This window comes from Thunnus albacares, chromosome 11, assembly GCF_914725855.1.
Source record: "Thunnus albacares chromosome 11, fThuAlb1.1, whole genome shotgun sequence".
NCBI lineage: Eukaryota > Metazoa > Chordata > Actinopteri > Scombriformes > Scombridae > Thunnus > Thunnus albacares.
The window spans coordinates 19,323,276-19,347,295 of NC_058116.1; the positions used below are offsets into that span (position 1 = coordinate 19,323,276).

General features: G+C 37.9%; 1 protein-coding gene across 2 annotated transcripts in view; it reads right to left on the minus strand.

Moving 5' to 3' along the window:
* Positions 1–17,055: 17,055 nt before the first annotated feature.
* Positions 17,056–24,020, minus strand: part of cps1 (carbamoyl-phosphate synthase 1, mitochondrial) — a 55,816-nt gene continuing 48,851 nt past the window's right edge. For both annotated transcript variants that reach the window (XM_044365985.1, XM_044365986.1), the window contains 4 exons: positions 20,994–21,053; positions 20,000–20,112; positions 18,043–18,172; positions 17,056–17,658 (listed from right to left, as the gene is read on the minus strand). In XM_044365985.1, the coding sequence (XP_044221920.1) occupies positions 17,545–17,658; positions 18,043–18,172; positions 20,000–20,112; positions 20,994–21,053 (417 nt within the window). In that variant the 3' untranslated portion in view covers positions 17,056–17,544. The remainder of the gene's footprint in view (positions 17,659–18,042; positions 18,173–19,999; positions 20,113–20,993; positions 21,054–24,020) is intronic.

Consider the following 24,020-nt stretch of genomic DNA (forward strand, 5'->3'; position numbering starts at 1 on the left):
AGTAACATGCAGTAGAAATACTCAAGTAAGGCACCAGTACCTCAAAATGTACTTACTAACAGTGATGACAACATGATCAAGCTGTCGGATTGATGTGAAAATTATGAAAAATTAAGACTCAAATTGAGTCAAAACAAACAAAAAAAGAAGTGATGGTACATGACGCACTGCTAATTCCTTGTAATGACAGTGAAAGTCTGATATTTTTAATGCAGAGGATGACTTGTATTGCTACTCTCATTTTCCACCGCTGGTGATTAGATGGAGAAGCTAAATCCAGCAGAGTGGTAAATGCATGCTGTGTTCAGGCAGCCAGGAACCAAACTGGGTTCATCTTCAACTGCTGAGATAACTCAGTCGGTAGAGAAAATGACAAAGAAAGGCTGGATGTGAAAGAGTAGAAGACATGCTTGCAATGATCCAGATGAATGTAAACCAGGATAATATTATTGCTTCTCATGTGGTCTCAATAAATCTTTTGTTAAATACTGTACCTGATCTGTGAAAACACAATGAAAACAAGGACTGGAACACTAGTTAACTGGGCATGCAAGCGCCATCTTTAATTGATATTTTCTTGAAATTTGCTGAAATTATTACAGCCTCTCTTTTGTGTTTTACATGCTAATGTTATATATTAACATGTTTCTGTATACTTGTTATGTGTTATCACTTATGTAACCAGTAAATTATCTTTGCATACAACAGGTATTGTATTCAACAACAGGAGGTATAGTCAGACCAAATAATGGAGTGGTATCAAATAGCTATTCATTTCGAATATCAGGGTACTAAAGCACCACTGGCGTCCTGGATTTACCATACAGCATTCACATTCAGAACTCTCATTTGTTATAGCTGTAAGCCAGTGGAGGCTGGTCCATAGAGGCAGAGGAGGTTGCTCCTCCTCTATTTTTTGAAAGGCAAGAGGGAGATCAAAATATAAAACAGAATATTTGGTTGAAATAAACCATTACCAATCTCAGTATTATTTATAAAATATTTTTTCTCTCTTCTTTGGAAAAAATCCATTATTGAAATTCTGGTTAAAATGCTTCAACAGTGACACCTGCAGGGCAGGAGGAGAAAGAGCAGTATGTGTGAAGTGGTGGTGGGGGGCAGTGGGGGAGAGTGAGGGGGAGTGGGGGACAGAGCATGGATGTATAAGAAGAGATGGATAGGGTGCCGCCGCTCTGCCTTGCAGCCAATTTTTCCCAGTGGCCACTTACGGTATTGCAGCAAAAAAACCCTGCGGCCCAAAAAGGATTTTCCCCATAGACCACCATTGTAAAAGAGACATTTGTAAAACTGTTGACAGGACCCCTCGAACTGCAAACAACGTCAACTATGACTCTTTCTATTATGAACTTTTGATCCACGGAGATCCACTACTGCACATATTCAGTGGGCCGCACAACGCGGAAGCAAACCCTGAAGCTACAAACTTTTTTTGCCGTATGCGCCAGGCGAGCAATTCCTATAGGACTGAATGGGCGCCATTTTTTGTCCGGTATCCAGCTCTTATAATACATCCATGAGGAGGACGGGTGCCTGCTGTCCTCGGCAGGGTGGGCTCTCTTACATCAGTTTAATGTACTTCATTTTTTTTCATGCTAATCTATGATTGGCCAAGACATGCAAAATGACACTCCAAGGGAGGACGTCCTCTTTAACCAATCATCAACCAGAATGCAATATTGACATCGCGTTGGTCCAATGATAGTTTCCAGATTTCATCTTCAATTCTCTCCACTGTAAGGCAGAGTAGCAGCAGTAGATAACGAGCAGTAGACAATTCCTTGTGTTAGCCAATGCAACAGTTGGCTTGTTGTAGCAGCCTGAAGGACTCATAATACATCCTTAGAAGGACTGTTAAGGACTGTTGTTAAGCTAACAGGAGAATGGATCTGGACTGTGCGGCGCAGCAGCAGCAGGACACCGCCAGGGAGCGGCTGGAGAGAGAAGAAACCGGAGAAACAACCAGGAGAGTTAGCTTGTTGGTCATTGTTGCTAATGATATGAGACTGGTTAACCAGCAGCCACAAAGTTCTGTTAACTAACAAACAAGATGACCAACAGCTACAAATGGACGCTATGACATGAATACTTCATCTCCATGATAGAAAGAAAAAGACGTCAGATAATGTGAGTCAGATACAGCCTCTCTCTCTCTGTCTCTGGTCACTAATTTCATCTCTGATGGTTAAATATTTCTCTGTGGCTGTTTTGTGAATTTATCTCCTTAACAAGAATCATATAATGTGCAGTGGGTAGTTTGCTTGTTGAAGTTACAGTTAGCTGTCTGGACTCACTCATTCATTGGGACTTGATCCTGTTTTTAATTGAGTGGTTGTTCAGTCACCTGTTAACGTTGTGTGATTTGTGAATGAGTGTGCAGGAGGTCTGGTTGCTAGCTTGTGAGAATTTCTTCAGTTCGCTTTTGAGCTGAGTCTATATTGAGTAATAAGCTTAAAGTAACTAGAATAATAAGTGTTAACATGTCAACTTTGTAGACTTTATTTTGTATGTTGTGCATATAGATAAGAGTATGTAAGTCATGTAATTGATACATGCATTAATACTTTCTGATGTGAACCTACACTTTTAGATCTGTGAATGTTTTTAGTGTTCAATCTTTCTAGTATTCAGCATTGATCTATACCTGTATCAGATTATAAGCATTGTGATACTTTATATATTTCTGTATACTAAGAAAATACATAGGAAACACATGAAATCATGTGATGTGTCTGTTTCTGATGAGAACATAAATCTGTTGTAACAATAGAACAATACTATAAATTTGAATTTCGCTTTGTTAGTAAAATAACACATTCTGAACCACGACACGGCTAAAATGAGCACTTCTTTGTTTACAAACAATATGTATATGCTATGTCTTCACCACTCAGGGTTTTTTGTTTTTGAAAGCAAATTGTTTTATTGGCATATAAAATTGCCCTCCACCCCTCCGATTTCATCAGGTAGAGACAATGATATAGTATGATGCAGTTTGTTGTAAGATTCCATGTTGGTTTTCCTCCTGTCCTCCCCAATTTTTTGAGTCACCAGCCGCCACTGCTGTAAGCCCTCCCCACTCTCTGAATTGCTCATGATCCAATTGAATTGCTGAATGAACTAGTAAACCTCAGGTAGAGTGCAGAATGGTTAAAGGCTTTAAAACATAATCCTATGATACTGTGAGTACAGCTTTCCCAGATGCATGTTTTAGAGCTTTGCTGTGGGTTAGTGTGTTTTCAGCAGACAATGCAGGTTTTCTCTAGCTGCACAGTGTGTGTGTATGCGTGTGTGTGTGCATATGTCAGGCGGTGGGGAGCAGAACACCTTATCTTTGGCATTCTAGACAAAGCCTGAGTTACAGCCTTATGGACCATACTGGAAAATCTCACCTGCATCACTGGAATACTAACAACAATGCACCATAACACTTAATTGCAACTCCCTCTTGCTATAAACAAAGGGTGTGATTGAGCTTAGTGAAAGTTTTCTTATGCTGATTGCAAAACGTAGTCTTAAAAGCCATCATTCTCCCTTGAAAACTGGGAGTTAAAAACACAACAAACAGGAATTTGCCGTTTCTCTCGCAAAGTGTTCCAAATTGTATGTTCACAAGGAAGTAATTCAAAAGGTGCGATTTAAGTGGGCTCATCAAGTAGCTAACATAAATGGTGATTTGATGTGATTCAGGGTGACAGTAGTGTGTGAGACTTTATTGTTAAGGCATACACAGATCCCACCATTTAAACCAGCCAGCCACTGATATTCACACTCAACACTGAACACTTCAGTCCTACAAAATACTGTAATTTGACGCAGGTACAAGCCTGTGTACATAAAGATGTAAGGAGAGAAGATGACTACATCTCCTAAGGTGTATTATGGTAAGAAACATCCATCATAAAGCTTAAAACTCTGTTATACACATCACCAACAGCTGCTACCACTCTGATTTGTGCCTCTGATTGGCTTCTTTTCTGTAGTAACGACAGCTGAGGCTCATGGGTGCTGTAGTATTTACAGCCATCTGCCATGACAATCTGACAGAAAAAAAAAAATTTCTTGGAAACAAAATTTAATTTTTTCAAACTGGTGGCCATGACATAAACCTATAAGACTGTTAAATTATCCAGACAGCTCCTGTGTTTCTATGTTGAGTAACAATCAGGATATCATTAAAACACAAATTTGAAATGGGAATTCAGAGAAGGTAAAAAGTACTTCCAGAACCAGCAGCTCTTCCCAATCTTATCCATCTGCCTTGCTATTGTTTAGTTATAAATGAAAATTTTTAAATGATACGCTTTCTGTAGACATAATGACTAACAACACATAGGTTCCTGCTTTTACTTATTTTCAGAGCTTGAAAATGTCACCTTGCTGCATGCTCTATCTCTGCCCCAAAAGTGCTAATTATTTTCATTTTTTTATTATGAAAATTACACAAAAATAATTATCAATGATTTTTTTGTGAATATTAAAAACATGTGAAACATGAGAGAAAAAGTCCAGATGAAAATAGGATTTTACCATGAAGTAAACATGCAGCAGTTTTCCCATTGCTTCTTTGGTTACACTAAGGTACACAGAATCCTTGGATGGAACAAGTAATTGGCAAACCAAGAACGAATAATACTAATAATAATAATAGCCTAATTTTCAGACTACATTGTATATAATGATACCTTACTTGAGAAAATGACCTCTTGACACAACAGTATCTATCCTTGATTACTGTAAACATAATAACCAGTTACTTACTGATCAATTTCTAAATGAATCGTTCCTTATTAAATCTGAATTGGTGGCTTGATGGTACATAACCAATACCCCTTTATTACGGACATAGTCATTTTGTGTCCCAAATGAAGTGGTGCATCCATGTCACCAAATGAAAGACCAGAGACCACATAAGTCTCAGAAAACGTTTTGGTCATCATGTAACTGTGATTTTTAGTAGTCTTATCTCTTATTAGTCTAGTCCTGATGTCTAAGCTGAAAATTTAATTTATTAATTTATAAATGCAAAGTGATATGGACTGGGACTCTTAAAAGATGTATAGCACTTAAATAACATTTTTTCAATTGCATGACATGGAGACAAAGCTTTGTAGCCTCTTCCTCCAAAGGTTTATAGCAGGTTTTATTTATGTGTAAAGGCCAACCAGTCCATTACTTAAGACAGGATAACTCACTGTAAATGATTCCAAAACTCATGAGGTGAATAGAGCCTTTCAAACAATAGGTGACTGTGTTGTAGCAGCATGGAAACACATTATGGCAATAATTTCTTTCCATAGAGGGCAACTCAAACAATTTGATAGCATGAGAAACAATTAAGCTGCACAATCACTATTGGAATGAGAAACCATTACAGCTAATGGGGTGATGTCTTGCTGTCAGAATGGTATTTAACACACACCAAAAAAAAAAAGCAGGCAAAGAGCTGCAGCTCCATGAAGCACTTTAAACACCTGCTGCACTAGTCCTGCTGTACTCTTTAAAACTTGAATGTGACTTAATGTGTATGTGTGTGTGTATGTGTGTGTGTGTGTGTGTGTGTGTGTGTGTGTGTGTGCTGGCAGAAAATTTGCTATCAGGCAATCTAGTAGATCAGGGTAAGCAACATATGCTTAATAGTATACTGCTTTGTAATTGAAAATCTAAAAATACTTATACTATACTACACATGTAATTTACATGGTCAGAAAACTGACTGGGCCTTTAACATCCCTCTGTATGCATTTGCACACATGGTGACCGGCCTCCAACTACTATGTGACTCATCCTACAGGGATGCACAGTCTTCTAAGCCCTGCTTGCTCCCCACCGCCATAAATAATTCATTTAGCACAGCATGAAAAACGCATGTCAATTAGCCAGGTTTATTTTTTCCTCCAATGAAAAACAGCGGGTCTCTTTTCATGCCAGCAAGAGGAATGTAGTGAAACAGTGCATTATTTAGCATTTCTGGACATGGCTGCTCAGACTACATCTACATGGCCTCATTCTTCTTAAAAAAAAAACAAAAAAGCAGGAACAAAGTCTGACAGTGTCACTTATTCTGTTTGATTTGAGCAGGCATATCTTTCTTTTTTACTAGTGTAGATAGATTTAGGTTTGTCTGCTGTGTTACTGCTGTGATTAACTTTAGTTTACATTACTCCTTTGCAGGCCATCATGTTCTATGTATCAATATTGACTGCTGCATGCAATTACCGAAGCTCTGCAAGGAAATTGGCTCGCTCTTTCCATGTCTGTAGGCTACACAGTTATTTAAATCAACATAGGAATTTAAAAATTCCTCAAAAAGCAAGAAAATGGAAACCAAACTCAACACAGCCTCTCATATGTGTAAGTAGAATGAGCACCCAGTAATTTGTATTGAAAGCAACACTCACAACACATGCAGACACACATACGGGCAAGCAGGCACAACTGAACAGTGCAGATTCACATAAGCTTTTCCATTCTAAAAGTGATGATTTTTAATCTCAGTATGTTTGGTTAATTAACATTTATGTTATATGCCATGCTAGAGTCAATTAAATACAGTCCAGTCTAATCTTTAATTTAATAAGTGATTAATATCTGCTGCAGTGGGTAAGGGGGAAAGGACCTTCCACTCCCTCTTACGTTTCCATGGCAAGTATGCTTTGGGAACTCCCCAACTGAGATATCTTAATAGTTATCACACTGAGTTGATCCACTCTGAATAAGGCATAGACAGTCTTATTTCAAACTTGTTGAAAAACATGTTGTGTATTTCAAACAAATACACTCCAAAGAGTACTGCAAGGATTTAGCATTTAACTGACGGACCATAATAAAGTAAAACAGTAATGAAGCAGATTGCCTTTTATATTCTACACATTATTCTCACTTTTCAAAACCTACATTACATTATATTACCCACAATGCTATTCAACCACCGGTAGTTCAGGCAGAGATTCAAGTGTATTAGTGACTAATGTAGCCTTGAACTGCTAGCCTCAAGCAAGATGAGAAGCAGGCTACAGAGGTCTGGTAACCTCAGTTCATTCTTACTCCACACCCACAGATTTTTTTCATTTTCAAATTTCATCCCCAACCTTCAAACTTTGCACAGCTCATTCTGGGGTCACAGAACACTTTATACAACTTTTCCCATATGCAGAAGTATTTCCCAAAACCTGTAAACAGACTTTGATGTGTAAAACCACTACAGTTCTGCTTTAAAAGCTGTGCCTGACAGTTCACTCTTGATGTTTAAAGCAGCAGGTGACTAAACAATCTCACCTCAAGGTCAATTTACTATGTAAACACTTAAGTGTGGGCCTAACACTGATACTAATTTAGTTTGAAATAATGATAGAGGTGAATAGTTAGGTTTGGGTTTACCCAAAATATTTACAGGCTTCACCTTTTTTTTGATCTATTTGGATTTTATTAGTCACTGCTGGTGGTGAGTCAGATATACTGCCTAATTATTAGTGAAGAAGAGAGACAAAACAGGCAGGGGCCTGGATTAACATAGTATGGTGCCCTAGGGTGACCACACTTGAAGTGTCCCCCTCCTCCCACTTTACATGTAAAAAAAAAAAGAAATTTACTATGGGTATAAAGACCATAAATTTAGATGAACTTATTGCTGAAGTACAGGGTCATCACACTTACTAAAGAAAAAATGTAAGACACAACCAAAAAACCTGACACCATAGATGGACATGAGCCTACAAATGCCATACTAGCCTTTACACTGATGCTCCAATCTGAACGCAATCACATCTCAATGCAACACGTCATGCTAAAATATCATTATCTCCATCACAAATGGTCTGTATGAGGACTACATGCACAACCATTACAGAATATGTCTAAAAAATCATTACACACATATACAAAATAAGGCTAGCCCAATATTGACTGTGTCAAGCAACCATTTCAACAGCTGGATGATCACAGAGCTCCAGGTGAGGTGATGAGAAGGTATAAAGAATAGCACATTGAGACTATGTATTGCAATGCGTAGGCTATTAGAAATTATGGTTGTTTTGTTGTTCCGTGGTTTTCAGAAACAGAAATTAAAGCAAATGAAAACAGAATAGTGATTTGATTTTCATTTAAAATCCACAAACGAAAAGGCATTTTTCATTTTCCTGGTCAGAAACGGCAGATACAACATTAATAAAGGACTTGATTTTCCCTCTTGCCTTTGTAAAACAGTAAATAAAATACTGGTGTAGGCCTACTTCCACAGAGGAGGGTGAATTAGTAAAACTGTCTTTGAACCTATTTTCTATCAGCAATAAAGTGTACTATTATTACTGAAATAAACAGCGTCTTTCTCTTTCTCTCTCCTTGCCTCTCTCCACGCCTCTGTGGTGCTGAACGACGCACAGCAGCGGCTACTTTTTAACTGTTTTCTTATTCTTATTATTCATATTCTTATTAATAAGAATAATGATGAATAAAATCTGAATCAAGTTCTTTATAAATATTGTATCTGCCATTTTTGACCATGAAAACTATTTATGTTTTTAATTTTTTCACATTGGTGCCCCCCCAGCATGGCATATTGGTTGGTGCCCCCAGGCACTCATCCAATGCGATGCGATATAGGCCTGACAGGAAAGCATATTGTCCCCAGGTTAGAGAATGTTTTAGTAGTTGTGAGAAAAAAAGTAGCAAGTTAAAAGGCACTTTTGGTTAAATTGGCTGGACATAAACTCTCATGTGTGTTTGCGTGCAATATTGAGGTTTGTGAATTACTGAATGCAGAAGTTAGGTGCTAAGCTAGCTGTGATAGGGATGATACAATTTGCAAAGTTAGGCTGCTAATTAAGTATATTCGAATATCTGTAGGTGCTGTCTCTGAAAAATAGTGCATCTAGTAGATAAATGTATGACGGACAAAGGTGTGCTTGACTTTTACCCGTCACTAGATTTCAGGTCACGTAGACATCACAAAGATCAGGAAAGCTGTTCAGGTCAGGTAGCCCCATTGGTGGTCAAAAAACCTTTGAGTGTCTCTGACAAAAAGATGTCCCAAATCCATTCTGCATACTACATCTAAGCTGCATTTGAATACGTAATGCATTCACAGTGGAAAAGTGACTACATTAAGTATATTCAAAACACTAAAAAAACCCTTGATTTTTGAGTGTGCTGTTATCGAAACTATTCTCCCACAATACACAAAGAAAACGGAGGCTCAACTCACTGCTGACAATCTGGATACATACTATAGGAGTGAATAGGTCTGGAGCGCACAGTTATAACATATTGACTTAATAAAGCATGTCTCCTTTTTGATGAATACATGTTTTTGTTTTTCCTCTTTCGGCATTTTCATCATTTTATTTGACAACTGACTGCTGCCAATGCAATATAACAAGCAGGGCCCCTTAAACAGTGCTGGACTTAACCGTTTTGCTGTAGTGGCCACACTCTATATTGCAGGATTATGCAACAACTGCTGGCTGGCCCAAGAGGAAAAAGTTTTTTTTAAGTTTTTCCCATTCATAATCATTGCAAAAGGAACGGACATAAAACAATTAGGGTAATAAATGCTTAATGAAGTGCACAGAAATGTACACCAGAGCTTAAGGTGTTACTGTTATCTGGTGAATTGTTCTCTGTTAAAGTTAAACTGATGCAGAATCTGGTACGGAGAGTAATTTTAAAGGTTTTAATGAGCTGTTTTGTGCAGGAACCAAATTGGTTGTTTCCAGCATTGTTGGGGTTTATTGATATTTTTCATATTTGTATTTTTTATATTTAAGGGTCTGATTTAGGTTGTTTATTTTTGGTTAATTTAGAGTGGTATAAATTATTTGAAAGCATGAGAGAGCCATGATGTTCTTTCTATATAATATCATCTGGGATCAATTATTTAAAAAGTATAGCTTTAAGCAAATAGGCCTGAAATGAGGTGTTAGGGCCCTTTCATTTGGTCCGGACTTCTGGACTTTTCAGTTTGATTGAACCAAACCGAACCAAAATTACAGGTTTGAAACTTCTCCTGGACCAATACATGGTTACCCACTGAATTGACAACACACCAACGTCAGACACACTCCTTACAAACCAATCAATGTCAAGTATTGGGAGACGCAGCCCACATAGGTGATGAAAACAGTACGTAAGTATGTCATGTAAAGTTCTTTAGTGCGCTCACATAATTGAAATGTGAAACCAAAACTAACCTGATCAAATGTATACAATGTCACAAAAACATGAACCTTGGTTCAGACTTTCAGAAGTGAAAAGGCCCTTAGACAGAATAGGGTACTTCATGCAGATGGCCAAGTGAGCAAATACTGCCATCCTTAATACATGTTCAGACTCAATGTAGAGCAAATTTCTTGCCTCTCTTTATTCCAGAGAATGTTAATGCTGGAGAGTGTTCCTTTGTATATGTGTGCAACAGATCTGTGCAGTTTCTGTTTTCCCAAAGATCATCTCCTTTTCCTCCCACCTCTGTAGGGTCATTACAGGAGTCATAGAGCTTTGAATAAGTGCAAATCATTCGCTCAACAAAATTTCCACTTAACCTTACTAAAAATAGAGATGTTTTGTTGGTTATCAGTGTGCAGACATTTTGTTTATTTTGGACCTTGGTGTACTCCTAGGGGTTTTAAGACCAGCAGACCCAAGACACAACCTCAGTTTCTCATAATAACACAGTAAGGTTAAATTTAACAACACTTCACTTTAATCAAAGTGGGATTTGCAGACATACTGCCCAAGACATCTGGCTCTACCTGGGAGTTTGCTGTTGCTTAGTTACTGTGCCTGCAGTGAATTGTGACCCTCGATAGCTGAGGTAGAGTTGAGACTTTGTTTACACAAAATTATTATGTTTGAGAGCCAGGTGAAGGAAAGTAAAAAAAGTGGAAAATATTTTTTTTTCTGATCTGGCAGGCAAAACAATGAATAATTAATAGATAAATATATTTCTCATTCACTCATTCTTTCTCTCTTTCTCCTTCATTTCTTACCTTACATCCATGCCCAATGCCAAAGCAAAGAAAACTGATATACATTAGACATTACATTGAACAAAAAGCTGTTGCTGTCACTGGTAACATGCCATCATTGGCAACTGCTCAAACCAACCAAGCTGCTTCAGCTACATCATCCTAGCAAGCAATGGAACATACACTTATGTCTGTAACACTGCCAGTTAACGTCATAGGTTGAAGATTCTGTGCTTACCTATCTTTGCTTGCAGGCACTCACCTTTCGTCTTACACACAGCCAATCACTGTAGCTGGCTGCTGTGTCTGCCATGTTTTTCATTACCTGCCTTAGGCTCTGCCCTCTTATACCCAGAAAAACTGCTTTGCCAAAAAAGCCCTGACAGCCAACCTCCACAGGATGGACCTTTGAAGTCAGGTCCAGGATCTTTATTGGGTGTGGAGAGGACAAAACCTTCTGGCTATCGGCTCACAAAAATCGTTTTCTTCTGTTTAGTATGGTATGCCTCAGGGGTCGGTTTTGGGACCAATTTTATTTTCTTTATATATGCTTTCCCTTGAGCACATCATAGACATGGTGTTTCTTTTCATTGTTATGCTGATGTAAGCATATGTACCTGCCTGTTAGATCCATAGACCCTGGAATGTTGAGTTCACTTAACACCAGCTGAACTCAAACAAAACAGAGATCCTTGTTATTGGATCCCTGCACAAGGAAAGACAAATTCTGACATCATCTGCTGGTTCTCTATTGGATCATAGGACCACAGCCTGTTGCAAGGAAAATTGGCGTCTGGTTTGATAGTAATTTAAGGTTTGAGCAGCACACAACAAAACTAGAGCAATCATGTTTTTATCATCTTAGAAATATTTCAAAAAATACTATCTATTTTAACTTTTAAAGACACAGAGACCATTTTACATGCCTTCACCTCATCATGCCTGTATTATTGCAACAGCCTTTTTACTTGCCTGAACCAAAAATCTATTGGTCAACTCCAGACTGTACAGAACTCAACTGTTAGGCTTTCAACCAGAACTAAGAGACATTGTCACATCATTCTTGCTTTAGCCTCTTTAGACTGGCTCCCATTATGTTTTAGAATATATTTTACTGATTACTTTTAAGTCTCTCTCTCCCTGCTATATCTCTGACCTCTTCCTACTGGACGCGCCAGTATGTATTTTGAGATCCTCGGGCAAAGGTCTTTCATCTGTTCCAGAGGCCCGGCTGAAAACTAAAAGGGACAGAGCGTTTGCAGTCAGGGCCCTAAGACTCTGGAACGATCTGCAGAGGAAATCACGTTGGCTGAGTCAGTGTTCTCTTTTAGGTCTCTTCTTAAAACATACTTTCATTCTTGCTTTTCCTACACTGACTTGGTTTTACACAAAATTGTTTTTTTATGCTCTTTTTAAAACCTGATGATTGTATGACTTGTCTTATTTTGCTTCCTTTGTGAAGCACTTTCTAATGTGGATTTTGAAAAGTGCTCTATAAATAAAGATTGTTATTATTATTATTACACTGATAGAATGTGCCAAAGTGAAGCTATACCTGAACACAAGGGACCTCACCTATCCATTTACTCATATTTTTCAACACTAAGGTGTTTATTAGCTTATCCCTAAGATCATTCTCAGTCATCCAGGTCATGGTTATCCAAGGAGGGTTGAATTGAGTGTTTGGTAAGAGTCTGTGTTGTCTGCATCTCGGATTAAACCTTAGGTCGTTTCTGTAGTCTGCAATTTTCCCTGCTGTCCTTTCATATTCCCATACCATTCTGAGGGTGTTCATCCCAAAATGATTTGTAAAATGTACATGAAGACTCTCAGTCATCCAGGTCAACTGATCCAAGGAGGAACTAAAAGCAACAAAATCTTACCTTCTACATTGAGAAGACAAATAGGCTGAGTCTTTTTCATTAAGATCCCTCCTGCCATTCACCAAGACATAGGAATATGCTGTTTCCTCCATGCTACCCTAATAAGCTTCCACAAAAACCACAACACATCTGGAGCATTTCTATACAGCCTATAGGGCACACCATTAGACCCAGGGACTGATGCTGACCTTGCATACCTACAATTTCCACCTCTTTCAAAGCGGGGGTTTTAACATCCTTTGGCTGGTCTATTACCCCAATAGGGGGCACACCTAGTGGTAATCCTAACTCCCTATCCCCATCTTTACCTGTATGTAGTTTTACTAAGTAAGACTCTAACTCCTTCTTAGTTCTTTTTAGAGTGTCACTTTTTAAATGTATATTCATAAAAAGCTGCTCTTTGCCTTTTTCTGTTTTTCCTAAATCTATCTTCTCTAACTTCTTCTCAACTGTCCCTTTCAGCCCTTCCAATGCACCTTTCAGGTATGAATTAACATACTGTATGTCTGTCTCACTATAGCCCTGGCCCAATTCACTGTAGGTTTCTGCCCATCACTCCTCTCTTTCTTTGGCTGCCTGCACTCACCACTCCCCTGGCCCTGCTGTTTGCTGCTACCCTCAGTTCCTCCTCACGGACAGGGATGGTGATATCATGCTTATAACTTTGGTTACTTGCTTAATGCTACAGTTCACTCGCCTAATATTATTGGCTTGTTAAGAAGTATTGATCAATGTGGGGTCCCTGGGCATATATACCCTTATACCATTTTAATACAGTAGCTTCTCATTTATCCCAAGGTGAATGATCCAATGAAAGCTTGTACTGACACAGTCTTCCCTTTGGAATATTTCCTGTCAGACCACAAATATAGGTTTATTACGGTAAGTGTGCTTGTGTAATTGTAAATGACAACTGACACTCTTCAGCTACAGCACTACTAAAGCCTATAAAATGTGTGTGAGATTCAGTGACTTTATAAGGAACAAGCACCTCATAGTGATTCAGACCAGTTGACACCACCCACAGCTTCATTGAAAAATGACAAAAGTAGACATGTTTCAAACATGATCAGTCACATGACTTACTGTATGGAGATCTTAAGAAAGATCAAATGCAACTGTTTCAATGCCACAGCTTCAGAATACTGAAACAACTGCATCTCTGATATCAGACATAACATAACTAGATAATGAGTATGGCTCACCACTGAATTTCAAATGAAGATGAAGCAGTTTTGTCTTCTGGTGGACTTAGCAGTGAAACCATATTCACTGTGTAGATAAGAACTGCCCCTTCCAGCTTTTAAATTGCTTTTTTTCACCTATGGACAGTCACAGGAAAAAAAAAAAACTGAACTCCCCTTCAGTGGAGTTGTGCTGTTTGTGGACTTTACAGTTCTAAAGACAGAGTGATATTGCTTAATCAAAGAAAAAGGTACCCTGAATTACATGTAGAAGCTGAGGCAGAGGAGTGATGCTGAGTGATGCTGCAGGTCAAATAGCTGGAGGAAGGTTGCAGATGATTTGCAGGCAGATCAATATTAGCACTCTTTGGAGAGTTGTGTCTGTAAACGGAACATGAAACAGTTACGCTAACAGGAGTACAAAGTAACTTAGATTATCTGTATAGACTTTGTTCCTGTATTTACCCTTGTGCTAGCATTTGCACCAATGGCATGGTGATTGATGCTCATGGTGCACAGATGTGAATGTGCCCACTGGTGTTACGTATCAATGATTTTAACATGCTTTAATAAGATTTTAAAAGGTTTTAAAAAGGTTTAATGGATTTAAAAATAATTTTAACAGTTAAGTGTCTATGAAGATGATGTGGTCCCTGAAACCATGGTTATGTCTGGTGGAAATAGCAGTGGTGCTACTGATTTAACACTGATAATTTGAGTTAACCATTTGAACGCCACAATGCATATTTTAGACAGATTCAGCTGTTTTCGTGGGCTGTGCTTTTGTTGGGTTTTCTAAATGCATACTGTTGGCATTAATAGACCTCACACAAGTCTTTTTAAAGTACAGTAAACACAATGCCTCCTGTCAGGGTCAGTGTGCTCTATGCTTTTCTATTAACCTCTTGCACCAAACTGTTCTCTGATTTGTTGTAGTTTTATTGTGCTTTGTGTGAATGGGCTGTTTAAAGTAGAGGCTTTGGTGTGGGAGGAAAAACATGTTTAATGCATATCCAATGCAAAGACAACACAACGCACGCACACACACACACGCACAAACATCCACATCATGTAAGAGATGTAAGACTCATGTTCATATTTCAGTGGATTCATACATAACACAAACTAACAGAAAAGCAGAGTGGGGTACTATTATTATACAGTGTCTAGTTAAATGCTGTTAAGATATGATGTTTTAAAAAGCAGAGCAGGTTCAAATGCATATGAATTGTAAACAAAACCACTTATAGAGAACCAACAAACTCTTTACCACTCTTTATTAAATCAAAGGTTCTAAAATTTATAGATTTGGTCGGTTCACGGTTCAAATCATGTACAAAGTTAAAAATCAATTAATATCAATACCTGAAAGTATCCAAAAGTTGTTTCAAATGAGAGAAAGTTAACATGACTTGAGAGTAATTTGTGTGTTCAAAAAACAATTAGTGAGGACTAATGTAAAATATTGTATCACAGTCAGGGGGAGTTAATTAATGGAACAACTGTAGTGAGGAACTGAAAACATATAAAACAGTAAGTTTAAACAAACGTTTAAAAATAGCATATTTAACTATGAAATGGATGATCAGAAAGAAAGACTGGCATAGAAGGACAGGGTTCAGGATATGTAAGTTGTTATTGATTTTTATAGTTCTGTTTGTTTTGTCTTGACTGTTTTAGTTTTGTTTGTTTGTTTGTTTTTTTGTCTTGTTGTGATTGCTTTGTTTTTGTTGACTGAAGTTTCCTTTTGAAGTCAAACATATTGTGTGTTAAAAGGGTCGTTGTTATAAGCTGTGGCTTCAGCCTACACCTTTTTTTCAGACTTCAGAAAAAAAACAACTAAGTTGGATTATTGTGCTGTTTTGTGCTGCTCTATTTAATTATCTGTCTCTTTCTTTCAGTTGTTTATGTATGCATAAAAAACAAATTTGTATATGCAGACTGGAAAATAAATTCTAAATTGTGAAATTCTGACTCAGTCTGTAACATACAGTATATACACACATAAATCCAAGTATAAACAGGTCAGTTGTCATAACTTCAAACTTTAAAGCTGGGGTTCAAGGCTGGAGCTCCAACTAAATAACAGTTAGCCTTCCTCTAAAATGCCTTTACCTTCATTACACTTACCTTAACAGTTGCTGTCATGGATATAGTACATGTTTACTATATAGTACATTTTCAACACCATTTTAAGTCTAAAAGATGTATGAATGAGATTAAATGCATATAAAAGGCATTTTTCCAAACCATTGGTATTAAAATGATATCAGGCAGAGCTGAGATGTTGAAACAAATCATTGCGTCACATTCACAGAGTTCCACACACTGAAAAATAAAACAGAACATAAACAACTGATAATAAATAAAAGCAAAAAAAAAAAAAAAAAAAAAAAAAAAAAGACAAACAAAAAAACTGTAATATACTGTAATACACCAACAACACTGCCCTTAAAGATTTACAGTGTAAAGGCAGTGCTGTTATCCTCTCTTGTACCACTTTCAGATGAATCACTTTATGAATTGTAACCAAGGGCTTTATTAATGGTTAAGAATTTTATTTATAAGCCATTAATAAAAAAAAAAAAACATGTCAGTCCCCAAGTTGTGAAAAATCTCTGGTTGGTGTTCATCCTCATCCAGCATGACAGTTGTCTTTTTAGTTTGTCAGGAAGTTTTCTCTTAAAGACTGTTTGACTTCTGACCTTCACGGAAAGATCTATCTTTTTATCTCTTAATGTATATCTAACAATTTTAATTTAACATAATTTGTTCCTTGTACTCCTCTAATCTCCAACAGACCACTGCAGAATGAAACATGATGTCATCCATAGCAACAGGATAAACCCTGACATTTCTCTTAGCTTAGTAAAAGTTGTTCTCAGCAGTTTTGTGAATTGGTCTTAGGAGGAAGCTCTTGGCCAGGAACTTTTAGTGCCTTTTAAGAGGACTTGCAGTGGTAAAATAAGATCCTTTGTGAATACAGCTCCTGGACCACAGTCCTTTTTCTAACGACATATTAACATTTACAACTGCAGACCCTACACAACGCTTAACAACACATTTTGTATTATGAAATGATACTATGATATGATATACTGTTACACCAACTATAACCTGTATATAATTAAGAAATGGGACCCCATAAGAACCCTTTTTTAATTATTAACATTTATAACCAAGAGTCCTACTGAAGGAGGATAACCAACCAGATGTTTTTCACAACTGATCTATAAAGTATTAATAAATTCATGTATTAACCAGTCATGAAGCCATCAGTTACAACTTATAAACCCTTTAAAAATACTTTGTGTTTTGTGTTTTGGTCAAGGTAACCCCTGACAGACTGCAACTCTCCCCTAAAATAACTCAACATTTTCTTGACACCAGGGAATGGGAAAACAGATACAAGAAATTTATAGAAACTAAATTACATACATTTGCTCCCACTTAACACCGCTGTTTTACAAAGGGACCCAAAGGGCAGGGAAGGAAACTCTAGCTCTGCTGACCAGCCCCTCTTTGTTGGCTTTCTTTCTGCCGGTAGTGGAAGAGGCTGGTAGTGTCAAGCTCACCCGCATAGCGAATTGCCTCTGCGAACAGCTTCACAACCTAATACACACAGAAAAACATTTTCAAGCACAAAAAATGAATTTTGAATGAATGACTTAATCTTAAGTATCAAGTAAAATAGTGCTTTATAGCTTTACCTCCAAAGTCACCATACATTATCCATACCAAACATCTTTAGGGACTAGGAACTAAAACATGCTGTAACATTAGACAAACCTCTCTTGACTCTGAGACTCTTATGAAACGGCTGAAATAATGCAAAATCTAAAATTCTCCAAAAACAACCTATACCGAATAAATAAGTATACTGAATAAAACATATACTGAAAAATAACAAACTGAACATGCAGTATATGTTACTGTAAGCTGAAGTCCATCAAGTAAGAGAGAAAAAAGGTAGACACAGGTGTGACATTTACTGACCTGGTAATTAGTGATGAGGGGAACACCGTGGTCGACAGCCATTCTGCGGATGAGGAAGTTATCCTTTAGGTGGCGTGTATTGTTATTGGGCAGGTTGACTACCAGGTCAATATGACCCTCGTTGATCAGTCTACAAGAACATGCAAAAAAACAAAACAAAAAACAAACAAAACAGTGTCAGAAATCACATAATCAAAACAATAATTTAAACCACTTCAAGTGGCATATGCAATATTCTTAATAATACATTTGAATCAAACAACTTCTTGTAGTGTGACAGAAATGTTAGTATTGCTGATCCCATTAAAAATCAACATCTAGCACTGCAGCTTTGTTTCTGCAGTCCATACAGTTGTGTCCCAATGGTTCTCACTGCCCCCCTTAAATAAAACTGTTGGCAGCAGGTTCCAGCAAATGAGCTTAGATAAGCTGACGGTACACTATCTGCTTGGCACAAAATGACAGAGAGCCAAAGTAAACCAGTGGATGTTAAAGAAGATTATCAAGCCAATGTGACCTAAATATTTTTCTAAACTTTGTAGACCAAACCAGATGGGTTAGGATGCCCGAACTGCTCTGTTTCTGCTGGATGCACAAGGAGGAAATCCGTCACTAATACATTTGCTGTATGAACTTGTTAAGTCAACAGTACTGTATGTAAGGGCTCTGCTGCTGTGAGCGTTCTCTGCCCCTCAGTGGTCAAAAATAAGCATTCCCATCAGTACAAGGAATTTGTTTTATCTGTCCATGTAATCACAATATGCACCATCTGTCTCTTTTTTAGGTTACTAGGGTCGGTCATTACACTGTCATTTAATTTGTTTTAAAAATGCCATTTCTAGAAGAATTATAGTGTTCTAATGGGGTGTAAATCAAATACTTTATTAGAAGTTACATTGCGTATAGCATGATTTCTGTCACAGGGAGTTGGCAAATTAATGTAAATACCTCTACTTATAGCATCTCTTTCTCTCTCTCTCTTTATCTCACACACACACACACACACACACACACACACATAGAATAAAGCCCTGGTTTCTATATTGCGTTTTTCATTTGAAGGTCTTGAAGGACAGACAACAGTGACAACAAAGGTCATTTTTCTCTCTATAAAGAATTGGCCTCTATGCCACCTCGCACAGCTGATGCCAGCCAGCCTTGTGTGTACGTGTGTTTGTGTTGTTTTTGGTCTAGGCCTATTAAAGTCCCTTTACATTCTATTCTTCAACAGTTCATTTCCAAACATATGGTCTAGATGGCTTTATTGTAGCATGATTATGACTTGTTTGTGGTATCATTACCTGAAAACTGCAGTCGCAATCAGGGTGCACCAAACATTCTATGTTGCTAGAAACTTTGAAAGAGGTTTTACTTCTGACAACTGAACATGCACACCCAAAAGTGAGCAATAGCATAACATCTTTGTCAATAAGTCAGCATTACTTTCAGTGCTATCAGTTAACATGTATATTAATGTCGTCTTTGATTACCTAATGCTAAAAAATATTATTTGTAATTTTCCGTTAAAAAGACCAAGATGCCTCAGCAGCTTTTTTGATTTCCCTAAACTTTATTTGGCATTGCTCTGATTTTGCTCTGATATAAGACTTTCCTCATCCTCCCAAGTCAAGCCCTATTCTGGCTAATGCAATGACTGGACTTCAGAGTCTGCAGAATCTTCTTTGATCTTGTCAGCATATTACAACGATAATGAAGGGGCTATGCCCTCAGATCTTTAGGCAGTATCCTATGCTGATCAGATATCCTAATTTTGAATCTAATGAATCACAATTTATGTATTACTTAAGCATGGCCCCAGGAAACCATAAGTAAGTCTTAGGCTCATGGGTTTGGCTCAGTTTTACATTGGCTTGCTTTGTCTTCCATGATTCCATTAATGTGTAAAAAAAACAATTAAAACATCAATTCAGTGTTAAAAAAAATAATACTCCCCAACCTCGTAATACTGGGCAAACTGATGTCTCCTCCCTTCCCAGTGGGCCAGGCTACTGGAGTGGCAGGCACATCATTGGCACAAAGCCAAGCTGAGGTGGCTTCAGTAGCATAGAGCTAGAGGACAGTAATAGGGCAAATATTATAGCAATTCCCTTATGCCCCTTGTATTATCAACACAGAATGTCATATACAATATTGAGCAAACAGAGGGAAGTCTTTCTTTAAAAGGTATACTATGCAGGATTTTCAAAAAAACAAAAACAAAAATGTACTCAGACTCATACAAAAGTAATCTCTCTCTGTAAACCAGCCCTCTGCCTGTATTTTCTTAATATTTTGCAGTGTTCGGGACACTTCTGGTTGTCAGCCTTTGGTCTGGGGGTGTGTAGTACGCAGTCAATAACAGACCGCAGGGTGTGAGGTTAGGACTCCTAGTGTAGCGACCAGGTTACATTGCTGTCATTGTCTCCCTCATCTGCTCCTCTCTGCTCTCTGTCTCTGTGTCTGTGTCGCGGATGTATAAAGAGCTGCATTTTTGTATGTCTGCTTGACCGAGGGCGGGGCTGAGCTACACACACAGAGCAGAGAGGCCACAGCGGACAGGATGAAGCTCTGCATTCACATGTGGCACCTTCCTGCAGGGTTTGTGCAGTTTGTGTGGGTGTGTTAAATTGTGCTTTACAATGTAACCAGCGTGAAACAATCAGAAAATAACTCTTTCTTACCAGTACTGCTTGCACTCTTCATTCACTCTCTAGCTTGCTAAACCGCTGCTGCTCTCTCTCTCTCTGGGGAGGATTGGCCAACTTTGAATGCTGTGTATTTACAAACACCAACTGGCAAATCCTGCATAGTATACCTTTAATCTCTTAATGAGGGCAGAAACATAATAACCACTAAGCCACATCAGCCAGTGTTGAAAATCATAGAGGAAAATATGTCTGATCTTCGATGAGAAGTCTGGTCTGTAGTGTTTGGAACATAAAAGTACTCACCTTGAAGCCCTCCTCTTTCAGCTGGTAGGCTGTAGCCAGGAAATTGGGTCGGAATGAATGCTGGACATAAGAGACACAGACAGAAATTAAGAAACGAAATGACCTAACAACATTACAGTATAACTACAAGCAGAGTATTGATTTCACAGCAGTTGTAGGACACAAAGTCCGTTACTTACTGTTCACCATTGAAAGTGAACAGTGTGTTCGCAGTTATAACAGAATAGGATAACTTCGAAGACTAAAAGAGATCTCACACTGCATTGCTATAACTGCAATAATGACTATAACTCCTGTGTAGACTGTAGCTCATAGACACATATTCAAGTGCTGAGACAATAGCCTCAGGAAATATTTGTGACCTTTCACTTTTTGTTAAGTTATAGTGGGTGTAACAGTATACTGGGCATCGTGTAGCTGAAAAATTAATATGAGCAAGAGTATGATTGGAAATAGGGCGCTGTGGAGCAGCTTCTTCAAAGTTGAACTGTATATGTTCTCTCTCAGGCTGCTGGAATGGTTTTGCAGTTTGTCTTTTGGTCACAATCAGCCAGTGGAAGAGTTCTCGGACAGTACATGTGTTAACCTGTGTCAACCAACAGTGAGAGTGTATAACAGCTCAGGCTGAGTAATTTTCAAGTTTCCCATGAACTCCAGCTGCACCTCTTTTTTTTCCTACTCAGGATCCAGTCCTTTCTGCTGAAACGTTTTAAACTCAAGTACAAGTCTCTATCAAACTAAAAAAGTAAATAAAGGGCAAGAAGAAAAATGTGTCTTTGGCTGAGCTGTACCTGTCTAGTGCAGATCTGCACAGTACACCTCCTTTAGCATGTTTTCATTGACTGAATGCATTCATGCCTCTATCACTTTATCACCTTCATGCATAGGCTAACTAAACTAAATGGCAGCATTTACCATGTTTGCTTTGGAACTTTGGGTTTTAGGGCCAACTATAGTTTTGTTGCATGTTATAACCACCTAGTTTGGATATTCACTGTTCATATTAAAAATGCCATTCTTACGTAGGTATTATTTTTCAATTTAGTTTTGTATGGGTAAAACAGTAAATGTGCTAATCTAGGGTCAACCAGTTGACAGCACTAAGCTAAGAAAACAGGCACATTCTGTAGCGATTAGGAGTGTAACGGTACGTTTATTTATTCTGAACCGTCACGGTACGGACATTACGCTTCGATGCATGCAGTCATGCAAAAAATACGCTCTGTGACCCAAACCACTACTGTCAAAATAGTTTAATACTCCACTTAGTCCGACATATGGAACAATTATTCTAGAGTGCGAGTTCCACCTGGAACATTTTGGCAGCACATCACTTAGCTGTAGCATGCTCATGGGTGTATGCTCGTCGGCTTAGCCAAGGTAACCTGGTTACTCTGTAGTGTCGCTGCTGTCAGAATGACAAATGAGAGACCCATAACACTGACCAAGTGCAACTCTATTATTAAAATATGCTCTGTTATCGCTGTAGTGAGACGATACTGCGTCTACCCGTCACTCCATTCAGAACAACAATAAAAGCATTTGATTTTTGATGTGGTAGACAGCACATCAAAAGAACCAGATCTGAGAGAGAAAAATGTATCTAAAAAGTATGAAAGTAAAAGCAGTGGTTTGGTCCCTCTGACTGATATACTATTATATATGACCTCATCAGATTATTAATATTGAAGCATTGGTGTGTAAGCAGCATTTTACTCTTGTAGCTGCTGGAGGTGGAGCTAATTTCAACTACTTTATATACAGTTTAATAAATTAGCATAATGCAAGAAACAGAAAGGTTGTTTTCCTTTTCTACTGCAGCACAACTTAACTGTTTCAGTAATAGTTTTGGCCAATGAGCCATTGTTCATTTTTCAAAATAAAAGATTTATTATTTACTTGTCTTGTACCAGACTGTGAGCTAACTGTATTGTCTAATCCCTAGTTATGCACTTTAAAAAATAAATGTCTTAGATCCTATATGCAGTAATTTATTGGGGCTCCACTAGGAACATTAGAGCTCCATGTCTTCTTGGATACTACAGTAGCTTTGCACAGCTGTACTTCTGCCTTGCTTATTTGTGGCTAACTGAGTTCTCTGATTGGATGAGGAACATCTCCCATGGTCGCTCAGATTTTCAGTGAGGTTAATTCAAGGGCAGTCTTTTACTGAGCCACCTAATGACTTTGGAGGCCGACCTTGAAACTCCTTCAGCATTACAGTGCTGTGTGCCAGCAATGAAGGTTGTATTAATTCCACAAAATAGTTTACTTTCAATGATTTCAGGGTTTCATTTTATTTTCAGTTTTCCTTTTTATGATGATTTTTTTTCTATGACTGATTATTATTTTTTTAAGCATCAAGTCAGCAGCAGAGAGATGACAGGAAATGAGGGAAGGACATGAAGAAAAAGAATTTGTAATGGTCATATATGTCCCACAAACAACATAGTAAGGATGTAAGGTTATAGTAAAAAATATATTTTGTGATGCATTTATGTTGTTAGACATCAGCCTCAAATGACCCACTTAATCTTAAGCATACTGAAAGTGCTGAAAACTCCTTTGTGACTTTTTGCTGCTGATTTGCAACTGATTATGCTCAAACTGGGTGCCTTTTAGCTTAGTAAACAATATACTTACTAAAATAACTGCTGTCTCACCCAAACTATTGTGATAAGGTTTGATATTCTTACTCAGTCTTATGACATACATGTTACTGATGTGGTTTGCAATTTTGACACACAGCCACAGAAATTACTCAAAAAAGGTAGGGCTATTAAAAAGACAGAGGCAAAGAGTGAGAGAAACAATGACAGAGTTAGACTAGTTGGAGGGACTGCAACAACTAAAGGGACTGTAGCTGTGTCTCAAACTACTACATCACAGTATATTATTTTTGCTTTTAGTATGTAGAAAATTAAGGGCAAGACACACTGGCAACATATAACGTTCATCAAAATCAGCATTGATTACTTTCTTTGTAAACCACTGTCTTATTTCCCAACACTGATGCAACTTTCTGGA